The sequence below is a fragment of the Hyperolius riggenbachi genome, chromosome 8 (genome assembly GCF_040937935.1).
Source record: "Hyperolius riggenbachi isolate aHypRig1 chromosome 8, aHypRig1.pri, whole genome shotgun sequence".
Lineage (NCBI taxonomy): Eukaryota > Metazoa > Chordata > Amphibia > Anura > Hyperoliidae > Hyperolius > Hyperolius riggenbachi.
The window spans coordinates 256,738,740-256,764,448 of NC_090653.1; the positions used below are offsets into that span (position 1 = coordinate 256,738,740).

Below are 25,709 nucleotides of genomic sequence, written 5' to 3' on the forward strand. Positions count from 1 at the left end.
ACGCAGACACGGGGAGAATATACAAACTCAGTGCAGATAGTGCCCTGGCTGGTATTTAAACCACTGCAAGGCGAGAGTGCTAACCACTATGCCACCGTGCTGCCCCTCCCTTCTGGCGAATCATGCTGCCTGTTCTCTGTCTATGCAGAGACAGGCTGGCTCTCAAGACAGCACTGTACACACAGAGCACCCGTCTTGTCTCTGTATGCAAGACAGCACAACTCATCAGAAGGGAGGGGATAAGGGCGGAGTTAGCTGAGGAGCTAGACACAGTTGCAGATTGAACCAAGGCATGATCAAATTTCAACAGTTTTCAGCTTTTCGGGAAGAGGAAAATGTTTACAGGGTAAGAAACAGCAACGAGTACTTAGTAAACTCTTTTCTCTCAGCATCTGCTTCAGGCTGAAAATGGGGGGGGGGTGTTATATTCACATACTTTGATCGACCACAGGACCCCTTTAAATACTGATATAGTGTGAATGTGTGGACCAAACAACAGTTGAGGCATAGGGGTGACTTCACAACGTTGACAGCGGATGTACGTTTCACATTGTAAGCTTCATCTCCCTCCCGACAAGACAAACACCACACAAGGCCGAGATTCTGCTTTCAGAGAATGATTTTTATTTGGACAAGTCACGTTTTCTTGGCCCTTTGGGGGAAGGCCATCACATATTCACACAAACGCTGACAAACATTACACACACGTCTCATGGGGCCCGCTCTCCGCGCAGGCCATAGAATAAATTACTGCTTATAGTCATAATATAATATATTTAACTCTGAATACTTAGAACATGATTTATTTCTTTATTTTATTTACTTATTTATTTTTTTGTTTTGCTCACTAACAACCAGATCACGATACCACACGGCACGGCAAGCTGGATTTTACACACGTTTACGATAGTGTTACTGCCACACAAAAATTAGACTTGGAGATGGATGGGAACACAAAGCGGAGAAGTGGGGGTGGGGAGGGGGAGGCGTCAGCCAGGATCCTGAGAAGGGGAGAGGGGAAGGGGAGGGGACTGAGACAGAGAAATTTGGGAGGAGGAGCAAAGCTGGGACACTTCCAATAAAATATGTCAACAAAATATAGATCTGGGAAAAAAAAAATCGGACCACACGGTCAAGAACACGGCAACACAGCACATGTCAAAAGAACGGAGACGGTAAAACCAGGAGGGATAGATACCGAGAGAGGCCCGGGAGGAGAGCGTGGAGAAGTGACAGTGCCGCAGAGAGAACGGACAAAACATAAAAAATAGTTTAACTCTGCCGTTACAAGATTCAATATATATCGCTATTCCATAAATAGATATTTGTATACATATATATATACACACACAGAGGACTGGCATTTGTAGGTCCGTGTGCACACAATCACTGGCCCCAACGAGTCTCCCTCCTACAAGGGCGGGGCATCTTGATGGCACGTCTACACGTCCAGCCCTCGTCTCATTCATTGTCTTTGACAGTCTGAGAAGAATCTAAGAATTCTACCATTGCTCTGGTATTTCGATAATATATATGTATAAATTATTTATATATATGGTCTATAAACCTTCAGAGTTCTCTCTTCCTCCCGTGATAATATATATTTTATTTCTATACGATTCGTCTCCTCTCCATATCTACCTCTTCATCGGCATTTTGGCCAGGAGTAGATAAAGCCGTGCATTAAAGGTGAGGGAGCAGGGGTGATGTACACAACCGCAATGTTGAGTGGTAGAGGTGGAATGTGGTGTTTGATATTTATTTTTTTGTTTGTTTTTTGCAGAAGGGGGTTTGCTAATTTAGTTTCCCCGAAAGACCCCTTCAGTCTGAGAAGAGACTGGCGAAGGATTTCCTCAGGTTGCGGATGGTTTCGGCTTTCACCTCGTCGTGACTAAGACTGGAGCGTGGAGCTGATGAGTCTGCAAGGGTGAAGGAGTTGGTGAGGGACTGGGACTTGCTGAAGAACAATGGCCAATGATGGTGATGGGACGGAGCATGGCGGGATGGGGGAGAAGCAGAGGGTTTGATGTGGAGAAGGTGTGAGGGTGATTTTTTTTATCGAGAAGAATGGATGTCAGGGAGGGGTTAGGTGAGAGAAAAGAGATTGCGTGAGTTACAGGAGGTTAATGGGGGAAGCCAGAAGCGGAAAGACAGAATGGGCAAGAGATGAGGACATGGGACACAAGATAACAAAGGAGGGATGTGTTATATAGGTTGGTTTATTAGAGGGAAGCAGAGAAGGGAAGTATGTTGAAGGAAGGGGGAGAGAGAAATAATGATCAGTTAAAGTCATGCAATAATAATCATCCACACTTAAATATCCACAAGTCTCAGACACAATATACAGTCTTCAAAAAAATAAATAAAAGGAAAATAAAAGGGGGAGGATGGATGAATCACAGAACGCAGTCAACCTCGCGAACTCAACTGAACCCACCAGACAGCAATGAACAGACCTTGTGTCTTAATATGAACCCTGACTTTTCTAGGCACCACCAGGAAAGGAGACCTGCTCTTGTGACCCACCAAGGATCCAAACCACAGATGTACACAAGACCATGGACAAAAACCACATGGTGGTCCAGTCTTTGGACAAAACAAAAAGAAAGCTGTGTCTACCTTACCTAAGCGGCATGCAACAAAGGGATGCAAAAGGTAGTACGTGAAGCTGAAACCTGTGTGGCCCACCCAGAACCTCGAAGGGCTCTTACTTAAGCTGCGGCTGGGATGGGGGCAGCTCTTGGACAGGCTTCTGAGCCACCTGAGGCTTTTGTGGCCCACCAGGACGTGCTGCACCTTGCCCAGGCCCCTGTGGGTTGGGCCTGGGCTGCTGCGTCATGGGTCGCTGTTGCGGAGGCTGCGGTTGTTGAGTTGGCTGTTGCTGTGGTGGCTGCTGCTGAAACTGCTGTTGGTGGGGGCCACCAGGGCCTGATGGACGTTGCTGGGAGGGCGGCTGCTGCCCTTGCTGGCGGATGCCATGTTGTTGTTGATGTACTGGCGGTGGTGGCTTCTGCTGTGGGCCTCCGGGGCCTGGCTGTCTTGGAGGGCCAGGCGGCCGGGGCTGTGGAGGCTGAGCACCCATTGGTTTTGGTCCTGTTGGCATAGGAGGACCCTGCTGTGGCTGACGTTGTGGTGACTGTGAGCCTTGTGGACTTGGCTGCCTTTGAGGGGACTGAGATTGGCGGGGAGAGCCCTGCTGAGACCTCATCTGCTGGGGCTGCTGCTGTTGTTGCTGCTGCTGCTGTTGTGGCGGAACAATTTGCCTCTGTTGTGCCCCAGGACTAGGAAGGTTTGCTGGATGTGGGGATGGCTGTGGACCTAGGCCTTGAAGCTGTTGTCCTTGGGGTGGAGGCCTCTGTTGGGATGGAGGTCCTCCTGGTCTCTGTGCAGCCTGTGCAGGCAGAGGGCCTCCTAAAAATAACAAGACTAAATTAAAATAATATTTTCTTAAAGTACCCCTGAACCAGGTAAAACCTATAAAATAAATCCCATGGTGAGCTAGATTAGCTACTTAGGAGTGTCCTGGCTGCTCGTTGCTGTCAAGGTCCCGCCTGTTCCCCGTCCCTCCTATGCCACCAGGAAGTTCCTCCAAGTGGTGCAATACTATTGTGGAGTCCACACTTGTGCAGTGAAAGGAAGCGCTCGTGAACGAGCAACGACAACAAGGTGGCGCCAGGACGCATTTTCTAAGATAATCTAGCCTGCCATGAGCGTTATTTAAAATATTTTACCCCAGTTAAAGGGGTACTTTAATTTTCATGCAGATGAATGGACCAGGAAAAAGACATGCTTTATTTTCAACAGGAACAATTGCTTAATTGCTAGTAAAGTTGGATAGGAGACTATGCCATTGCTCGTACAGTTTTCATATTTGATTCGGCTGTCACAGAGAAATTCCCTTTAAAAAAGTAAGTCCCGTGACAAAATACAATGAGGTTGATTCACCAGCGCTAATAAATCAAGTGTGACTTAATTTTGTTTTCCTGCACACTATACACATGCCTTATTAGAGTTAACATGCCTTATCAGAGTTAGCGTGCCTTATCAGAGTAGCATAGCGAGCGCTACGAACTTATGCCTGCTAATTGACAACGACGAGAGCTCCACTCATCCCGCCCTGAGCCCCTGCGGGTCCAATCACTTTAACCTCCTTGCCGGTTATCCCGAGCTCAGCTCGGGGTAACCTGCTGCAGAGGATTCCTCAGGCCCTGCTGGGCTGATCTGCATTTTTTTTTATACACGTGACACTTACGATCGCCGCCGCTCCGCGCTGATTCGCCGCTACCCGCCGCATCAGAGGGTGCCCCCCCCCGAGACCCGTGCGCTGCCTGGCCAATCTGTGCCAGGCAGCGCTGAGGGGTGGATCGGGACTCCCTCTGACGTCACAACGTTGATGACGTCATCGCGCCCGTCACCATGGCGACGGGGGAAGCCTTCATGGAAATCCCGTTCAGAACGGGATTTCCGGATGGGCATAAGCGCCGGCGGCGATCGGCGCATAAGGGGGGACGCCGCAGGGAGGGGGGAAGCATGTAGCTCCCTGCCGTGCGCAGCACATTTTTAGAACGGCAGGGAGGTTAAAGGACATTATCCTCACACTTTGATTGGCCCAATAGGCTGCCTGTCACTTGACAAAAAACTTGACAGGCAGCCTATTGGGCCAATCAAAGTGCGGGGATAATGTCCTTTAACCTCCCTGGCGTTTTGATTAATTGCGGCGCACGGCCGCTGGAGGTTTTTTTCAGGGAATTTTTTTTTCAACATGTAGCTAGCCTAGCGCTAGCTACATCCTCCCCCCCCCCCCTCGCTTTCCCACCCACCCCTCCGATCGCTGCTGGCGATCATACCCAACAGGAGATCCCGTTCTGAACAGGATTTCCTGTATGGGCTTCCCCCATCGCCATGGCAACGATCGGAATGACGTCAAAGTGCTAGCTGCGTGTTTGGAAAAAAAAGGATGCAAATCGGCCCGCCAGGGCCTGAGCAATGCACTGCGGCGTTACTGGACAAGCTGAGCTCGTCTGTAACGCCCAGGAGGTTAAAACGGGTCCCCAACCCCTGGGCCGCGGCTCACTACTGGGCCGCAGGCTGTTCTGAGCTGGGCCGTGCAGTCTGTCATAACAGTGCAGAGAGAAGTGTCACGTGAAGTTTGCAGGAAGCCTTAGAGAACGGTCGTCTGCAGCCATTGTTACTGCTGCCACCTAGTGTCTATTATTTGTAATGCAGCATGCTTTCTGTCTGTATGGACACAAGGTGGCAGCAGTGAGGATGACTGGGAAGCTCAAGTCTCTTGTCAGCCACAGAGTTCAGTCTGCATGAGGTGAGCAGCTGATGCTGGAAGCTAGTGTGGGGAGAAGAATGGAAGGGTAAAAGTGAGCGTGGGGAGAAGTGAAGTGAGTGTGTGGAGAAGGGAAGTGTGTGTGTGTGTGAGGAAATGGTGAAGTGAGTGTGGGGAGGAGGGAAGTGTGTGTGTGTGTGTGTGAGGAGGAGGAAATGGTGAAGTGAGTGTGGGGAGGAGGGACGTGTGTGTGTGTGTGTGTGTGTGTGTGTGTGTGTGTGTGTGTGTGTGAGTGTGGAGGAGGAAATGGTGAAGTGAGTGTGGGGAGAAGGGAAGTGTGTGTGTGTGTGTGTGTGTGTGTGTGTGTGTGTGTGTGTGTGTGTGTGTGTGTGTGTGTGTGTGTGAGGAGGAGGAAATGGTGAAGTGAGTGTGGGGAGGAGGGAAGTGTGTGTGTGTGTGTGTGTGTGTGTGAGGAGGAGGAAATGGTGAAGTGAGTGTGGGGAGGAGGGAAGTGTGTGTGTGTGTGTGAGGAGGAGGAAATGGTGAAGTGAGTGTCGGGAGGAGAGAAGTGTGTGTGTGTGTGTGTGTGAGGAGGAGGAAATGGTGAAGTGAGTGTCGGGAGGAGGGAAGTGTGAAGTGGGTGTAGGGAGGAGGAAATGGTGAAGTGAGTGTGGGGAGGAGGGAAGTGTGAAGTGGGTGTAGGGAGGAGGAAATGGTGAAGTGAGTGTGGGGAGGAGAGAAGTGTGAAGTGGGTGTAGGGAGGAGAAAATGGTGAAGTGGATGTAAGGAGGAGGAAATGGTGAAGTAAGTGTAGGGAGGAGGGTAAAGAGGCTGTGGGGAGGAAGGGTAAAAGTGAGGGGAGGCAGATGAGGGTAGGAAATTACTGTGTCAATAGATAAGAAAGCCCCGGCAGTACCCTGTCACACCAGGCACTACCTGTCACACCAAATGTACCTTGTGCTGGTGGCTTATGCAGCAGCCCGAGTGCAGTGCAGACATCTTTTCCAAAGTTCCATAGTGGGTAGGTAGAGCTGGTGTTGCCAGGACTTCTTTATGTAATGACACTACCCCCCGCACAATAACACCCCCCCCCCAGCCCCGCATACGCTTGCACCCGCCCGGTCCTTGGAAAAATTGCCTGATGCTGAAGCGGTCCTTGGGTCAAAAAAGGTTGGGGACCACTGCTGTAAAGTGATTGGACCCGCCGGGGCTCAGGGCAGGACGAGTGGAGCTCTCGTCATTGCCAATAAGCAGGCATAAGTTTGTAGCACTCGCTATGCTACTCTGATAAGGCGTGTCAACTCTGATCAGGCATGCTATTTGTCTTAGTGAATCAAGCCCATGGTGCGCTAGTAACATGCGTAACTAAGCAGAAAGCCAAGCCGTAGTGATGTATCGCTACAGTTACCAGTAACTATGTTAATTAACATAGTAACGGATGCACTAGTGAAGTATCGTGGTGGCGGTGCATCACTACCGCGCGGCTTTTGTAAGCAGTGGTGGCGGCTGCTTAGTTACACACGCTATGCTGCCACTAGCGCACCTAGGGCTTGATTCACTAAACCGTAATAACTCAAAGCACGGTCGCGCTAGCATTTTCGCACGCAATTCTGAAATTTGCGCGATTGCGCGCAAAAACGAGCGGTAAAAACCCTAGCGTGGCCGTGCTATGGGTTATCACGGTTTAGAGAATCAAGCTCTTAGTGTGCAGTTAGACAGAATTAAGTCACGCTGATTTATTAGCGCGAGCAACAGGAGGTCGCTCGCCCTATAAATGAACCTCATAGCTGCCAGCAGGGTGGGAGTGTCTTCTACTAAACAGAGACATCACCTGATCACACCCACCTCTTCCCTGTGCAGAGTTCCATCACCTGACCACTCCCACTATCTCCCTCTGTACAGAGACATCACCTTACCTCTTCCTAGCCCTGCAAAGTGCAATCACCTAACCACTCCCCCTCTCTGCACAGAGCAATAACCTGACCACTCCCTCCATCTGTATAGAGACATCACCTACCAATCCCACTTCCTCCCTATGCACAAAGACATCACCTGACCTCTCTTTCACTTCCCTCCTTTGCACAACGATACCACCTCATCACACTGTAGAGTGCCATCACCTGACCGCTCCCACCTTCTCCCTCTGCACAGAGACATCATCAGGTCACTCCCACTTTCTCCCTCTGCTCTCTTCTGAGGAACACAGGAAGGAGGCAGGCAGGGTCTATGTGTTCACAGTGAAAGACTGGCTGCTGCTCCCTCCCTGACTAACTCCTGAATACAATGATGTGATAGGAAGAGGAATTGGGACACAGCACAGATTGCTGTTCAGCCAATCAGTATCTGACATTAGCACAGGCGGTCAGCACTACAATCCCAGCCACCCAGGTAATAGAAAAGCACATGCCACATGCTGCCAGGACGACCTAGGGTCCCCCAGGTCGTGCTGCCAGCGTGCAGCGTATGCTTTTTGACATGTGATAGAGTGGTCACTCCTGGCTTTACGGTTGCCTGGATGTTGATAGGTCATCTTTGTCTGTATTTATGCAGTGCAGATGTTTATTACCATTTGTGATGGCCTGAAGAAAGGTCTACCCGAAACAAGTCAAAGTTCTTGCCCTAAAACAAACTATTATTTTGAAGAATTGTGAACTTCTTTTACACTTTCGATACATTAAAATATCATGCTCTTCTTCAAAAAATGTTTTTGGTTTCCTCGAATAATTTGCTCATTTCATACACAGTATATCCTTATATTTATACATGAGACTTGCTGGTGAAGTGCCACACCATTGAGGATATGTTTTTGGTCTCCCAATATATACAAAAAAAGTCAGAAGATGCTCATCAGGAACCTCAGGGGCTTTTAAAGGGTAAGGTGTAGGCCTGAACAATAAATCGAATTTAAATAGAAATCGCGATCTCCAAGATCACAATTTCGGAATCATCAAAGCGGTGATTATCGCGATGACATAATTTCCGCATGGAGGAAGCTTGAAGAAGCAGCTTCAAACTGTCCCCCCCAAGTCCCGGTGCGTGCGGCCCGTGTTGGACATACCTTCTGCACGAGTCCAACGCTGTCAGTCCTTGTGCATGGCATACTTCCTGGTTCCTGTATGTCACATCATACAGGAAGTATGCTGTGCATTAGAGCCTACAGGAGGCAAAGTGGATAGATGGGCATCGCTGGACTCGTGCTGAAAGCTATGTCCAGAACCGATGCAGCTTGGGGGACAGAGGAGGCACAGAGATAGACCAAGAGGGGGCACATAGAGAGAGACACAGTGCGGGCACAGAGAGAGACCCAGAGGGGGCACAGAGAGATACCCAGAACTGATGCAGCTTGGGGGACAGAGGAGGCACAGAGACAGAACAAGAGGGGGCACAAAGAGAGACCCAGAGGGGGCACAGAGAGAGACCCAGAGGGGGCACAGAGAGAGACCCCGAGGGGGCACAGAGAGAGACCCCGAGGGGGCACAGAGAGAGACCCCGAGGGGGCACAGAGAGAGACCCAGAGGGGGCATAGAGAGATACCCAGAACTGATGCAGCTTGGGGGACAGAGGAGGCACAGAGATAGACCCAGAGGGGGCACATAGAGAGAGACACAGTGCGGGCACAGAGACAAAACCCAGAGGGGGCACAGAGAGAGACCCAGAGGGGGCACACAGAGAGACCCAGAGGGGGCACAGAGAGATACCCAGAACTGATGCAGCTTGGGGGACAGAGGAGGCACAGAGAGAGACCCAGAGGGGGCACAGAGAGAGAGACCCAGAGGGGGCACAGAGAGAGACCCAGAGGGGGCACAGAGAGAGACCCAGAGGGGGCACAGAGAGAGACCCAGAGCTGGCACAGAGAGAGACAAAGAAAGGGGAACAGAGAGAGACAAAGGGGGCACAAAGAGAAACGAGGACAGAGAGGCACAGAGGAGGAACAAAGCTTGATTTGAAGGAAATTGTGAATCGAATTGAAATCGCGAATTTGGACAAAAAACGCTCAATTCAATTTTTTCCTAAAATCGTTCAGGCCTAGTGAGGTGAGTATGAAACTTTCTCTCAAAAGATACTTTTTAAAATTTTCACTACAGTAAAGATTCAACATTTCACAACATCAGTACACTTACCCTTCTAATTTCTCCCCGTGCCTATAAGAAAACCAAAATAGGAATACTCACCTAACAAACTTCTTCCATTCCTCATAGGTTCTGGTGAGCTAAAGATAAACACGTTTCCTGGTCTTAAGCAGCCCATACACTCAGCCGATTTTCTGGCCGACCGATCGATCCCGATCGATCGATTGATCGATTGCAAATCGGTTGGCCAATCGACCGATCGATGGCCGATTTCGATCGATTTCGATGGATTTCCATCGAACTTGCAGGGTGGAAAATTTAGGTCGATCTGAAGAGATTGCTTATCAGTTTGCATTGGCCTTAATGGAAATCTGATGGCAAAAAAATGCCATCAGATCGAATTTCAATAGATTTCAAACTGAAATCTGTTGGAATTCTATCCTGGTAAAAAATGTTCTAAAAACGCATCAGATAGATCATCAGATGCATTTCTTATCTATCTGCTGCCAATCTGACGAGTGTATGGGCACCTTAACAGTCACTAGATGGAGCTACTTGCTTTACAGAGAGAATGACTTACACTGACAATAATAGGACGTTATTTTATCATTATATACCAAGCAGTACCCTCTAGCTGCAAGATGTAAATGTTTCTATCTTTGGGGAGCTTTTTGGCCCCAATTGATGGTAGATCCAAAATTGGGTGGGACTGTGTCCCTATAGACTTTATTTTTAGTCACCAGGGAAAAAAGGTACAAATTCCCTAAAGTCCTAAGCAAAAGAGAAGGCCATACCTTGTGGAGGAGGTCTCTGCTGTTGTGCGGCACCAGCGGGACGAGATTGAGCAGGCTGAGCCTAGAAGAGAAGACAAAGATGAGAGATCCATAAGTGAAGGAGATAAGAGGGCTTAGTAGACACAAGCAGACTGAGGAAGGGTTCTTTGTGTTGTACCTGCTGCTGTTGTCCATGTAAGGAGCGGCTTGGAGATGAACTGATCTGAAGAGCCTGGGTCATCTTGCTGACTACCAGTTCTGCTATTAGTTGCCGGTCTTCATCTTGCTGGTCTCCAATTAAAGGCATAGAAGAGCCCACCACCTGGAGGACAAAGGCAACCATTAGCATTCTCCAATAAGACCACCAAGACAGGGGTCAGGAACCTTTTTGGCTGAGAGAGCCATAAACACCACATATTTTAAAATGTATTTCCCTGAGAGCCATACAATATGTTTCAAACTGGCACAGTGCGCATGTGCAGCAGACGGCTCACGTCCCTGTTGCCATGGTGATGTGTATACAGTTGATCCGCCAGGCAGCGGTAGTGTCGGACACATCTTCAGCTTCTCTTGGGTTTCAGCAACATCAGCAATTTCCCAGAGAGCCAGACAGGAGAAATACCGACTAACAGCTTGTACAATTAGCAAGCTGACTTGGGGGTTGATTCACTTTGTAGGACGAGATCCCAGTACTTTGGTCTAATAGGCTGCCTGTCATGTGAAAGACAGCCTATTGGGCCAATTCAAGTGTGAGGATCTCCTCCTACAAAGTCACTGGAGCTGACAGGGTCCAGAGTGGGACAATTGGGGCAGCCGTTAGTTTTGGGGGTAGCATGAGTAAGTTAACAGTGCATGCTACAGTAGCAGTGTGCCTACGTTGAAAATTTTACTTGCGCTGCCACACTAAGCTGCGCTGCTTGAGCAGTGTATCTTAGTGCATTAACCCCTAACTGTGAGCCAGATGTAGCCATCAAAAGAGCCACATCTGGCTCCCGAGCCATAGGATCCCTACCCCTGGTCTAAGGTGTCTTCAGCATAGTTCAGCAGCTGTTCACCTACTGTATAGCTTCCAGTTTCACAGCTAGTCTGTTGACATTTTTACTTGTGGCCAATCCCATAATGTGACCAAGACTGAGCACCAGAATACACCGGGCTTAGTCCTCATGGCAGTTCATTTTCTCTGGCTTGGGTCTCTTTCCCTCTCCCACAATGTTTTACACCTCAATGGGAACTTTTTGTTATATCTAGGGAGTAGCAGACTGTAGCCTAACAAAACCAGATCTTGTTTACTGGACGCCTGCAGCACCATATTAAAGTATTCCTGAGATGTAACTTACAGGTGTATTTATACTTAGCTGGTGCTTCCTCCACCCCCATGAAGTGTGTCGGCTTCCTCACCACCCTCTCCATTCACTTCTTATTCCCCATGCCCCCCCCCCCCGTACTCTGGCCAGTCGTGGCTAGTTGTGCATGTGCTGCCTGCACTGCACTCCTGTGCCTGGGCGCTTTCTGCACCTGTGCAGTACTATTGTGCAGGAGCAGAACGCTTCTGATTGCGGGAGAACGATGGAGGTGTGCAAGCAGTCGAGCCGCGCATGCGCACAAGAGTATGGCCAGACAGATTACTGGGGTGGGGGGATAACAGGAGAATGAAAGGGCTGGAGGGGAAGGCCAGGGAGCCCATGCTCCTCATGGGGCTGGAGGAAGCACCTCAGGTTTCCTTTAGATATAGGCTTAGGGCTATGTACTATATTGAATGTTCCAGCCTGCTGTCAGAGAACATGTCTCAGTCTCAGATACTGACACTGTACCTGCCCTCTAGGAAGTGTGGACAGGAGCTGGTGCAGGGACTCTAAAAGAATCAGTTTATTGTGAAAGGACCACTACAGCGTAAAAAATTAAGCGGTTAAAATTTGAAAGAAACGACAGGTTTTGGATTAGTCCATCTCCTCATGTGGGATTCTTAATGGCAGTTGCTAAGTCTGACTTCCAAAATACTAAGATACCAGCCAGCCTCCCTAACAGCAGTTAGACTTCGCAACGGCTGTTCAGAAAATGCTTATGAAAACAAATAAAACCCTGAGAATCTCCCATGAGGAGATGGACTAGTCCAAAACCTGTCAGTTCTGTCATATTTTAACCTCTTAATTTTTTCCCTGGAGCGGTCCTTTAAGAAATAGCATACGGAGTTTGTCCACCCCCAAAGCTTCCCGCTGCTCTCCCAATTCCAAGCTATCTCAGATATATAATCATAGTGCCACAGAGGAGTAGAAGAAGTATACCCTGTAATACCCTGCAAAGCTCTGGATTTATGCCAATCCTTATACATAAGAATTAGTGTCTGCCTCTTAGGAACCGATTTCAGAATCAGAAACACTTCCTATAGCTATATATTGCTGAATGCTGATATGTAGCACCGCCCTCTTAGTGATGTCACAGCCTAGGCTGCTTAGCTATGCGTAATCCTCCTCCCAGAGCATTCTGGGACACCAGGTGTTTTTTTCTACTGCCTTTGGAACACTAAGCATACAAGCTTTCAGCAGAGCTGCACCTGTCAGCACTAAAGATGTCGCCACCCATTATAAATGTCCAACATTACAATGATCCAACACCGACTAAATATATTATAAAAAAAAAAAAGGAATTTTATTAGTTGTATTATTTTTAATACAGTTCCTCTATAATAAAGCCAAGAAGTCAAAATATAATTTTTAACACAAACTGCTTCTCATGTAACCTGTACCCAGTTATCTAGAGCAGTGTTTCTCAACATTGTATTGGTATGTACCCCTTTTAAAACCCCGTACTCACCAAGTACCCCATAGCATAGTAAACATTATCACAACTACCGCTTGACAAATATATATTTCATCGTAGTACATGATAATTGGTTCTAAACAATTTCCAAGCATTTACTATTGCTTTTAATTAGCTAAAATACTACCGTATTTTTCAGACTATAAGACGCTCCTGACCCTAAGACACACTGGGTTTATAGGACAAAAACCAGGGGAAAAAATATATACTATTATTATATTATTATTTATTGTACTGTATTTATAAAGCGCCAACTATAACTGGTGCCTCCATGGTTATGGGGCATCTTGTGGATTATGCTGCCTCTTGCCCCCTTGTGTCTCCCTGTGTCCTCCTCTATCTCCCATGTGTCTGCCTCTGTCCTCCTTGTCCCTTTGTGTCCTCCTCTATGCCCCTGTGTGTCTCCCTGTGTCCTCCGTTTGTCCCCGTGTCCTCCTCCGCATGGGCACGGTACAGGGAGTCCTGGACATCGCGTCAGGTTGGAGGTTCGTATGGCGTTCACAAGCCAGGAACTTCCTGCATTTGGACTATAAGACGCAGTGACTTTTTTTACCCCCCTTTTGGGGAAGAAAAAGTGAGTCTTTTGGTTCAACAAAATCCAGTAATTTGGTGTTGTTTTAAATATGATTTATCTTTTTAAAAACTCTAAATGTGTTATTCTTGGTTGAGTATATCAAGCTCCAGTACCCCCTGCAATCATCAGAAGTACCCCCTGGGGTATGCCTACCACACGTTGAGAAACTAGGCTAGACTCTAGAGCACAGTATACCAGTATGTATAACTGGTGTATGCTATAATTCCCTCCCTCCGATACTGTGTGGGTGTGGCTGTGTGGATTAGTGGAGGAGATGCTGTGTTGGTGTGGCTGCGTGGATTAGGGGAGGTGATGCTGTGTGGGTGTGGCTGTGTGGATTAGGGGAGGTGATGCTGTGTAGGTGTGGCTGTGTGGATTAGGGGAGGTGATGCTGTGTGGGTGTGGCTGCGTGGATTAGGGGAGGTGATGCTGTGTAGGTGTGGCTGTGTGGATTAGGGGAAGTGATGCTGTGTGGGTGTGGCTGTGTGGATTAGGGGAGGTGATGCTGTGTGACTGTGTGGATTAGTGGAGGTGATGCTGTGTTGGTGTGGCTGCGTGGATTAGGGGAGGTGATGCTGTGTGGGTGTGGCTGTGTGGATTAGGGGAGGTGATGCTGTGTAGGTGTGGCTGTGTGGATTAGGGGAGGTGATGCTGTGTAGGTGTGGCTGTGTGGATTAGGGGAAGTGATGCTGTGTGGGTGTGGCTGTGTGGATTAGTGGAGGTGATGCTGTGTAGGTGTGGCTGTGTGGATTAGGGGAGGTGATGCTGTGTAGGTGTGGCTGTGTGGATTAGGGGAGGTGATGCTGTGTAGGTGTGGCTGTGTGGATTAGGGGAAGTGATGCTGTGTGGGTGTGGCTGTGTGGATTAGTGGAGGTGATGCTGTGTTGGTGTGGCTGCGTGGATTAGGGGAGGTGATGCGGTGTGGGTGTGGCAGTTTTGGGTCAGACACCATAACTTAAGACTTATGTAGAACAGTTATCACAGTAGTTTCTATATCTAATTAGAACAATCGCGTCTCACAATAGGCAATCTGGTGTCAGGGCCACTCTATAGATGAGCCCTTTCCTGTGAAGACCGATAGACATTGAGACAGACCTCCCGATTCCCTCAGCCGTAACCCACCTCGATGACGTGATCTCTTCCATCCTTTCCATGCAGGGCCTCCACCGCGCAGATGTCCAGACCTCCAAATATCTCTGAGCAAGTGTCCACCCACAGCTTGTACCTGCAAGACAGGAGGGGAGCTCTGCTCAGCACTGACGGCTTTCTCATTGTATTTAAAGGATACCCGAACTGACATGTGACATGGTGAGATAGACATGGGTATGTACAGTAGTCACTTCCTGTCTGAGTTAGGACTGAGTCAGCCACTTACATACCTGATATTTAACTCTTTCAAGCAGAGAAAGAAAAAAAGGAACACAGCCTAGTTATTTGTGTGCTAGGCACTGTACATACATATGTCTATCTCATCATGTCACATGTCAGTTCGGGTATCCTTTAAACTTATCTCTCATTCCGCCTGAAGCTATCTCTCATTCCGCCAACATATTCGGCATTACTGTACAATACATAGGAATGCAGACAATGATAACAGGGGTGACCGACAGCACAATACAGGTAATAAGCAATAGATACAACAATACAGGTAAAAAGCAATAAGATACACAACACAATACAGGTAGTAGTAACAATGCCAGATCATACACTGGAGTGGTAGTGCTAATAGTACAGGTTCGCATATTCTGGGTAGGGTGTACAATCAAGTATGATACACAAGGGGCCCTGCCAAAGGCTTACAATCTAGAGGGAGGGGTTGGTGACACAAAAGGAGGGGGGTGCATCAAGAAGTTCTCGGCAGAGAGAGTTAGGGCAGCGTCGAGGTGAGGTAGGCCACCTTGAAGAATTGAGTTTTGAGTGCTTTTTTGAAGGTGGTGAAGGAGGGGGCAAGCCTGATAGGCAGAGGGAGAAATCTCGCTAGTGCAGCCAAATGAGCGGTTATAGTTACCTGCTTCGGGCGGCTTCTTCTCTTCATCCACCCGCGGCTCTGAACTTCCAACAGGTCTTCCGGGTCCCGATCACATGATATGACGTGTGATCGGGGTCCAAGAGACTGTATCACCGCTACAACACCGTGGCAGAGGGGTGATGGTCGATACTCTTCCACCACCGGGTGGCGCTGTGACTCTGACCCGATCTCCTGCATCCTGATCACGTCATATCATGTGATCGAAACACAGAAGACATGTCAGGGTTACATCGGCACCGCAGCGGAGGAAGAAGAAGCAGATCCAGCCGTCTGGACAGGTAACTATGAAAGCTCCCTGCCGCCCACTCTGCATACCCTGCTGAGCCTGCCAGGCTGGGGGTAGGCACACTTCCCCAGCAGCAGGAAAAGTTCAGCCCTACAGCCATGTAGAGTTTCACTCTATTTGGCTGCTAAAGGGTTAGACACTCACACACACACTCACACACCAATATTTGACACGACATTCGCACATGCTCTGAAGCAATTTGAACGACATTGTATGCACTGTCCGACTGCACGTTTTTGCCCAATATTCGTCTGATTGTGTTTCTGCGATTGCACATCTCGGGACCCACAGAGCAATTCTCTGGGGTCTGTCTATTCCAGCAGATCAATTTTTTTAATTTGATTCCCCCCCCCCATAAATTTGCTTTTTTTAAGCCCCTCCCTTTCTCTCCCCGGCATCAGCCTATGAGAGCCGATTGCTCTTGTGCCTCCCAGGGGGACAGCTGTGTCACACGGCTGTCCCCAGTACATCGCTGCCATAGATCTCAGCACTGTACAATGTAAATAGATGGCGGTTTCACCATCTAACAGTCTCCTAGAGGCGAGATGACGGAGCAGAGCTCTGTCATCCAAGCGGGGATGCACGCGCATCGGCACTCGCGATCCCCTGCAATCTCCGCCCGCCCCCAGGACTTAACGACAATTGGCGTTACATGGTCCTGGGGGAGCCGCCACGTTCACGCCTGCCGGCGTGACGCGGTTGTTAACAAGTTAAAGGACAACTGAAGTGAGAATGTGGAGGCTGCCATATGTATTTCTGTTTTAACAATACCAGTTGCCTGGCTATCCTGCTGATCTATTTGGCTGCAGTACTGTCTGATTCACACCAGAAATAAGCATGGCGCTAATCTTGTCACATCTGTTCAGGCTTTATGGCTAAAAGTATTAGCGGCAGAGGATCAGCAGGGCAGCCAGGCAACTGGTATTGCTTAAAGAGGAACTCCAGTGAAAATATTGTAATAAAAAAGTGCTTCATTTTTACAATAATTATGTATAAATGATTTAGTCAGTGTTTGCCCATTGTAAATCTTTTAAATCCCTGATTTACATTCTGACATTTATCACATGGTGACATTTTTACTGTTGGCAGGTGATGTAGCTGCTGCTTGCTTCTTTGGCAGTTGTAAACAGCTATTTCTCACAATGCAACAAGGTTCACAGACAGGAAACTGCCAGGAGTACCACGGTCCACAGAGTTTCTTGTGGGAGGGGTTTCACCACAAAATCAGCCATACAGCGCCCCCTGATGGTCTGTTTGTGAAAAGAAATAGATTTCTCATGTAAAAGGGGGTATCAGCTACTGATTGGGATATAGTTCAATTCTTGGTCGGAGTTTCTCTTTAAAGTAAACCTGAGATGGGCAAAAAGAAAAAAATATATACATACCTGGGGCTTCCTCCAGGCTGACTGACCCCTTGATGTCCTACTCTGCAGCCTGGTACCCCCTGCAATTGGCCTTGGAAAGTCCTTCAGTCTGGGGCGTATTGCTGCACAGGCGATTGGGGAGCGTGCGGAGCCTGACTGCACCTGCGCTGACTGGAGGACATTTTTCGGGCCAATCCAGGCGGCAGCGGAGGACATCGAGGGAGCGGTCAGCCTGGAGGGGGGCTGGAGGAAGCTTTAGGCATATACAGTACATATATATATATACGCTCTCAGATACTCTTTAAAAGGAATTAAACATTGCAGCCTCCAGATTCCTTTCCAGGGGTGTAACTAGAGGGGAGGAGCCCCAGTGATTGCAGGGAGGCCCCAACTACTAACCATTCCCTCCTCCAATACAGGGCACTATACTTCAGATCAGGTGTTTGTGGCTGTACTTGTTATGGGTGGGAAGATCCTGATGACCACACTTGTTCTTTGATGATTATGAGATGGGCCCCAAGGCTGTGAAGGGCCCCAAGGGGGGGGGGGCAAGGGAAGGGGTGTAAACATTGGCTGGTCCCATCAAAGTTTCACTAGGGGGCCTTATGAATTGTAGTTACACTGCTGACCCCCTCTCGCTACAGTTGCCCTTTAAGAGGACATGACACTCTTTCTGCTTACACCCCATCATCAGAGCCTACACAATGACTCCTCTATAGCTGTTGCACAAGTCCAACCAAATGCAGACATGACTTACACACATTTGAGTCTAACACAGGAACTCCCAGCAGGGGGCGCAGTTGGGTAACCGAAAGAAACCTCCTGATCTCTAGCCTGCAGGATCACTTAGTTTTTCCACTTGCATTTGTCAGGCCTGATGTAAGAGGCTGGGGGGGGGGGGGGGGGGGGGGAAGAAAGGTTATTTACTAACATTGTGCAAATGTCAAAGCTGTGAGTCAGGCTTTTGCTTTCAGGGTTCATGCTGTGCAAGACCGACCACAGCCGGATGGTCAGTGCCCGATCTCTGCACAGTCATGTGTCTCTTGGGAAACGAGATACGTGTGGTGCCGACTCTCCAAGCTTCTCGTTCTGTACAGAGTTACACCGCCTCTAACACCACTATAACAGGGGATCTTTGTTACAATTATACATCCTTGACGATAATGAATTAAACTCAGATTTGCAAAATTTTTTGGGCTATCTTCCTGCACTTGTGACCATCGCCTGGATGCGGGGATTTCCATATAAGCGGGGATGGAGCTGGATAGCCAGGCACGTCACAAAGGGGTAAAGATTTGGGGCCGTGGCCCCTTATATATGTTGGGGTGCCTGTGTCCTCTAGACCCACCTGTGGCAAAGTAGTGCAGTGGGTGGCACTACTCACCTCGTTCAGAGGCCCGACCTCCGGATTACAACCAATTGCAATTGGTTTTGACAAACTGCATGACAGCCTGGTACACCAGCTGCATCAAGGCTGTGTCAGTAATCCTGTGCTTACCAGGTCAGTTGCTGTTACCATCTGGCACTTTCGGTGCGGCTGGCCGCAGTGGCAGGGATAGTGTCAGCGACGTTCCTGCGGGGATCCGGCCGCATGATACTCAGACTGTAAATGAGGGCGGACGCATGCGCTGTCAGCGTCGCTCCTCTTATGCTCTAAGGAAGCGTGTCAGCTGATCACCTGTCAGCTGACACGCATGGCTCCACCTCCGGTTCCTGATTGGCCAAGCGGCTTGGGGGCGTGTTCTCCTGCTTACCCGGGCTTCTTAAGCGCTGTTCTGACACTTGCTCCCTGTCTGCTCTAGCTAACACTTTGCAGTGAAGGCTTCAGACCCTAGTCAGTTCCGTGTGTGGCTTGAACCGGTAGGACCCCGGGGATTCCATACTAGCTCAGCTTATATATATATATATTGATTGCTTGTGTTTGACTATATCCTGTTTCTCTGACTTCTCTTTGCCTGCCGATTCTGTACCTTTGCCAATCTGATCTGTTGCCGACCTCTGCCTGATTACTCACATAGTAACTGCCTGCCGATTTTGTACCTTATTTATCTGATCTTTGCTGACTCCATTTGTATGACCATTCTCTGTATTTGTATCCAGTGTTAGTACTGCCTTCTACTATCACTGTCTGTAAGACATTTCCCTTTCAGGGAACGTCTGATTGTTGTCTGTCTGCTAGTGCCCACACACACTAGCAGATCGTTACAGGATGCTAGAGCAGCCCTTCAGTGAATTGTTAAAAGACAACTGTAGTGAGAAGGATATGGAGGCTCCCATATGTATTTCCTTATAAGCACTACCAGTTACCTGGCTGTCCTGCTGATCTTCTGCTTCTAATACATTTAGCCATAGACCCTGAACAAGCATGCAGCAGATCAGGTGTTTCTGACATTATTGTCAGATCTGACAAGACTAGCTGCATGCTTGTTTCTCGTGTGATTCAGACACTACTGCAGCCAAATAGATCAGCAGGGCTGCCAGACAACTAGTATTGTTTAAAGGGAAATAAATATGGCAGCCTCCATATACCTCTCACTACAGTTCTCCTTTATAACAGCAGAAGTCATATCGGAACTGAACTACCATCGCTGGAACTCTTGTATAAGACTCGCTGTATGAGGAGGGCCAAAAACATCATCAAGAACAACACTCACCCTGGAAACACCTTGTCTGAGCTTCTACCATCAGGTAGACATTTTAAATCAATCTGCATACAAACAGACTGAAAATCGGCTTTTTCCCATCTGCCATAAACTTGATAAGCTCTGAATCCTCTCTGAAATAATTAACACTGTGTACACATTGTTTCAATATCTGTAATACCTGGCACACTAGTATAATTTCTCCCTTTGTTACTATCACTATGTTCCCTAAATGCACCGTGGGGCTGTCATGAAAAATAATTTCCTTGTGTTACACAATGACAATAAATTGCTTGAATCTTGAACAGCTTCTGTACCTGGCTTCTCTCCCTAGAGTCTGAGAATAAATTAAACGCTAGAGCTGTAGCGTCTGAGTTTTAGACTAGTAGAGAGAGGATCGTAGGCTACAAAAGCTGGTTCCAGACTTGGAGAGTGAGAGACCAACTACCGGGGAGGTGAATAGTGCCACTCTACCCTTCCATGGTGGGCCCGGGGGAGCACCACTAGATGCCCAGAGTATAAATGGGGGGAGGGAACTACAAGACGACCAGGGAATATTATTGGAGGATTGGGGAGACACCTAGGAGTCCAGGGAATGCTATTGTGGGTGGGGAGGATCACTAGACTGCCGGGAAACACTTTGGGGGAATGAGGGGAGAACCAGACTACCAGGAAATATGGTGTGAAGATGGAGGGAGCGGGGGCCCTAGATACCCTGACCAGACGTTACGCTTTACCTGGGACACGCCCCAGGTTCAGGGTCCCCTGTCCCAGGCTGCAATGTGTCCCAGGTTATGTCCCACTTTTTGTGACCAGGAAGAAAAGGAAAAATATCCGGGCACCTTCCGTCCTTGACTTTATTGCAATCTCATTCATCATCGTGGGTTACAAACCATAAGTGCATTTACCTGATGGTTAATATGGTGGTGGTGAGTTGGAGGTGGGGGTGCCGGGCACCAGTTGGGGCTTGCTTAGTCAAGGAAGGAAGGTGCCAGGGTATTTTTCTTTTTCTTCCTGGTCACAGCAGTTTCCCCTTTTTCAAACGCCGATCTGATGTGCACACGTCCAAGCAAGTAAACATCAAGGGATACCGGAGAAGGGTGAGATAGAACTTGTTTGCCTATTGTTATCACCCACTTATTTCTGCACATTGTGATACATATAGGGAGTGCCACTCTTCCATTACTTTATCTACAAGTGGACATATGTCCCACTTTTGGCCACTGAGTGTCCCAGGCGTGAGACTCTGTGGCCAAATGAGGTAATGTTTGCCTCATTTACTGTTTGTGGAGTCAGAGTAATCGTTTTCTGCTGCATTTCATGTGTCAGAGGTAACGGTTGTTGCATTTCATTTGTCGGATGTAACGGTTGCTGCAGTTATTATTTGATGAGACTGCATTTGAAACTTTGGGGTTATTGTTGCTGCAGTTGGCATTTTGGGGGCTCATGATTATTAAATGGTATGCTAATACTGTAGCATCAGCAGTTTTTGCAGATTTCGAGGACAATCTAATCCCACCATAGTCATAGTCTAATGTACTAGGATATTATGATGTATTTATATAGCATTGGCGTCTAAGGCAGCACTTTACAGAGAATGTAGTCATGTCCTTGGCAGAGCTCACAATCTAATTCTGGCCATAGTCAAAGTCTAATGTCCTGCCATATCATGAGAGGAAACTCTGGGCCACTGCCTCAGAGTTACATTAGTTTGCTCCGCCCAAACCATGTCATGGACACACCAATTTTCCCACTGTGGTCATGGACACGCTCTTTTTTTCTCGGGACCCGCCCTCTGTCCCAGGTTGAGCCAAGAAAAATCTGGTCACTGTAGCACTAGACTACCAGGGAATACTGTGGAGGGATGGGGAACTGGCAGCCAACCTGGCATCAGATCAGCCAGCCCAGTATCCGGCCACCCAGCCCAGCAGCAAGCCCAACCAGGTCAGCACACAAGCCAGGTAACTTAATTTTTGGGGTGTGGCATTATTTGTTGTATTAAAGGAGAGGCAGCCTTATCCAACGCTATGCAGGGCAAGCCTACTTACACAGCTGCTAAGTTCGTGTACATTTGGCTCCACCCATGTGCACGCCCACATTGTTGCACAGTCACGCCCATTTTTCACCACGGTGTGAGTACCCTGGATCTTTCAGGATCCTAGCAACGCCCCTGTGGATGAAGCCCTTCACAGCCATATTCCTCTTATCCCTTGCCTTTGCCTTTTAGTATCAGGCCTAAAGGCAATGTGTTTGTTCAGCTGAATATAGTTGAGAAAGGTTTTGGCTGGAACAGGTTAGTTGGGTGCCGCAGGTTTGGGTGCCACAACATTAAGCTAAGACATTTCATAGAAGCGGAAGCCTGACTTTCTGATAGAGCTTTATGATAGGTTTGTGCCCCCACTGGAAAGACTGTGTGGACTCTAATTATTAACGTGGACCCAAACTAAAAATACAAGATTTCAGGAATAAAATCTATTTTCTAAATTATAGCTGCATGATGACAAATATAAAATATTTTACATTTATTGGAGAAACCCCTCCCTTCCTTTCAAATTGCCGGGACAGAATCCGGCAAACTGGTGGAATAGATGGTGTCCAGCAAAGGAGCAATTGCTAATGGCTGCCCCCAGTATAACCCTAGTTATGAAAAGAGAAGGGTGAAAAGCATGCACTGAAATGATCATAGGTTTGAAGGAGTGTTTATTTATCTTTGTATGTGTCAGAGTGGTGCAACTAAATATTTTTAATAAAAAAAGTTTGGTTTGGGTCCACTTTAACAGGCTGTAAAACATCAAGTTCATCTGCAAAGTGTACCTGTCAGACACAGCAATCTGCTCCAGCATGGCGGATCCCGTGTTGGTCTTCCAGTTCCCAGAGATTGAAGTCCTCCTGCAATATGCAGAACACAAATGCAAGAACTGTTAAAGGGATAATTACTTAAAGAGGAACTGTAGTGAAAATCACATATTATAATTGCTTTTTTTTTCTTCAATATTTTTAGTGTTTGCCCATTTCCTCTCCCTGATTTACACTCTGAAATGTAACACAGGCGATCTCTGCAGAATATCTGTTACTGAGAGTTCTATGCACAGAGGGAGATATTGCTTGCTTGGCAGCTGGAGACAGTGGTTATTACCCACAATGCAATGAGTTTCGCAGATAGCAGACCGTCAGGGCCATGGCCAAGACATCACACTGTGGGAGGGGTTTGACCACAATATCAGCCATACAGACCCCCCTGATGATCTATTTGAGAAAAGGAATATATTTCTCAAGGGAAAGGGGGCATCAGCTACTGTTTGGGATGAAGTTCAATCATAAGTTAAAGTTCCTCTTAAGATTCTTTTTTTGTCAACTTTACTGCATGTTGCACAATGGAATGTTTATACACTCATCACTTTCTTAGTAACACCTGCTTATTCATACAGCTATCTAATCAGCCAATCACATGACAGCAGTGCCACGTATACACCTTTAAGATAAGTGCTTAAAGCCTCAATAAATATTCATATGGGGAAAACTGTATTCCTGGTGATTCTGACCATGGTGTGATTGGTGCTAGATATCCCGGTTTGAATATTTTTGCAACCATTTCAGGATTATTGCAGTAACCACCAGGTGCTGCAGTTGAGCAGTGTAATTAGTCTGCATGTCCAACATCTCTCTGATAAGACTTGGAACAATATGAAGGAAGAAACCGAGAGCCCAATATAGTGCAGTAAGTATTGACAAATGGAACAAAATAGAATAACAATAAGAAATATACTCACAAGTCTGGGTTACCACATAGGCAACCACTGACGAAGCAGGTGGGGAGTATTATAACCTGACCCCACTCAGGTATAAGAAGTCGCTCTCTGTAGATAGAAGAAAAAGGGGGATACACCCCTCCACCAAGGGTGGACTGAATCAGCAAATAATGAGGAGTAACAGAGGCGCCAGATTAGTATAAAAAGTTTAAAAACCGTTTAAAAAGAGGGGGGTTGGTGGTTACCACCCTCAGATAAAGAGTGACCAGCCAATGAGTCATATGTAAATAAATAAATAAAATTTATTTTGTAATCTCCAAGCAAACAACGCGTTTCACGGGTCAAGCGCCCGCTTCATCAGGCAATCAATCAGGAGATACACTAAAGAGACAAAAGAGAAAAAACGATACAATACATAGACAAAAAAAATTCAACAATGCGCAAAGAACAAATGTTTTTCACAACTACACTACATAGGATGTAACAATAGGCGCTAAATTCTATCCAATTCAAATCAATTTGTGATTAAAAATCAGCTAAAAACAACATGAGTGCAACAATGGGCTGCCTTTCAAAAAAGCTTTTCGCATATATTAAATTGTGCAAGGCAGAGTGTCACAAACAAGTGGTCAATAATGGATGCTTGTAGACATCACGGAAGAGCCCTTTGTAAACAATATGCATTAGAAAAACAAGCACCCTGAATCATTATACTGCATGAAAATTAAGTGAACATCAAAGTACATTTATCTGCAAACCTCTAAAACGTGAAGGGCATGTAGCGCTGCGTGATGGAATCTCTATAGATGTATTGGTACTCACCACGGCTATGTCAGCTGCAGGAATAGCGCCTACTGTAGTGGGACGCTGTCTCACCTTGGGGTTTTAAATGAAAAAGGGGTGTGGAGGTGGAGAGGTGTCTGTCCGGAAGTAGACAGCGCGTCGCTGTTTCCGGTAGTGCAAATTGACAAAAGGGGAAATTGACGTCATGACGCTGTACGCGTGTACAGGGCGGACGCAGACTAATGGTCGCGTCATGCGCTGCTAGGAATGGAGGCATGCGCATTGCCAAGTACGAGTAACGCGCCGCCATATTAGAAGAGGAAAAAATACGTTCCTGTATAAAATGAAATGAATCCGCATGATAGTTTTTAACTGATACTAGCGGTTGATAGGGAAATTTTGCGGAAATACCTTTTATATTTTATATGTTGTGTATGTGTATATATACAACTACACGGTTGCCATGATAACTTGGACATCGTTCTGAAAGTGTTCACAATGAGAGGAAACTGTTGCCCTCTAGTGGCTGGTCATGATAAACCAGCTCATCTAAGAAAGGCTGTAGACAAAACAGTGTTGTTGTATGTGTTGATATTAAAAATTCATTATTAGTATGGGATTAATTGGGCGGGGAAACTGGGTGGGTGGGGAAAGGGGGGGGGGGAGGATTTGTTCTGGGGGGGGGGAAGGAAGGAGACAGCATGGGTCATTCAATCTGGTGTGAAGGAAAATTATATTTCAGATCATTGCCAGAAATATCGTAACAAAGGAATATAATTATTAGATTCAAATGCGATAAAAATCGGTCAATTCATTGTTAACAATAGGTTAAAAAGAAAGAAATACAATAGACAATAAAAACATATACAATGGTTAATCAAGGGGGATGATAAAAGAGAGGACTGATGATCAGAGAAGGAATGATCAATTTAAAGGATTAGTTAAAAAAGTTTAAAAAAGTTTTTCTAGAACCTCATTGAGGCCCTCAGGAGACAGGGTTCTGAGGGCCTGTATCCAATACATCTCTTTATTCTTCAGGACCTCAAAAGTATTCTGGGGTGATTCGATCGCGTCTATTAGAGTGATGGTAAGTGACCGAGGATCACCGTTGTGATAGGTGCTAAAGTGTCTGGAGACGCTGTGTAAGGGGTAGTGTTTTAAAATATTCCTCTTATGTTGTCCTATCCGGCTCCGGGCTAATTGAGTGGTGCGGCCTACGTATTGCAGATTGCAGGGGCATGATATGACATAAATGACGTTCCTGGATGTACAATCCATGTGATGTTTGATGGTGAATTCCTTGTCAGTAGTATTGGACTTGAAAGTCTGAGTGGTTGCAACAAA

The 25,709-nt window shown here is 47.3% G+C and overlaps 1 protein-coding gene across 1 annotated transcript in view; it reads right to left on the reverse strand.

Annotated features, from left to right (window-relative positions):
- Window positions 1-601: 601 nt before the first annotated feature.
- The window catches only part of SYN1 (synapsin I), a 286,198-nt gene continuing 261,090 nt past the window's right edge, over window positions 602-25,709 (reverse strand). The window contains exons 8-13 of the mRNA XM_068248678.1: window positions 22,648-22,722; window positions 14,635-14,737; window positions 10,300-10,443; window positions 10,143-10,203; window positions 2,712-3,411; window positions 602-1,957 (exon numbers count right to left, since the gene is read on the reverse strand). Of these exons, the coding sequence (XP_068104779.1) occupies window positions 1,822-1,957; window positions 2,712-3,411; window positions 10,143-10,203; window positions 10,300-10,443; window positions 14,635-14,737; window positions 22,648-22,722 (1,219 nt within the window). The 3' untranslated portion in view covers window positions 602-1,821. The remainder of the gene's footprint in view (window positions 1,958-2,711; window positions 3,412-10,142; window positions 10,204-10,299; window positions 10,444-14,634; window positions 14,738-22,647; window positions 22,723-25,709) is intronic.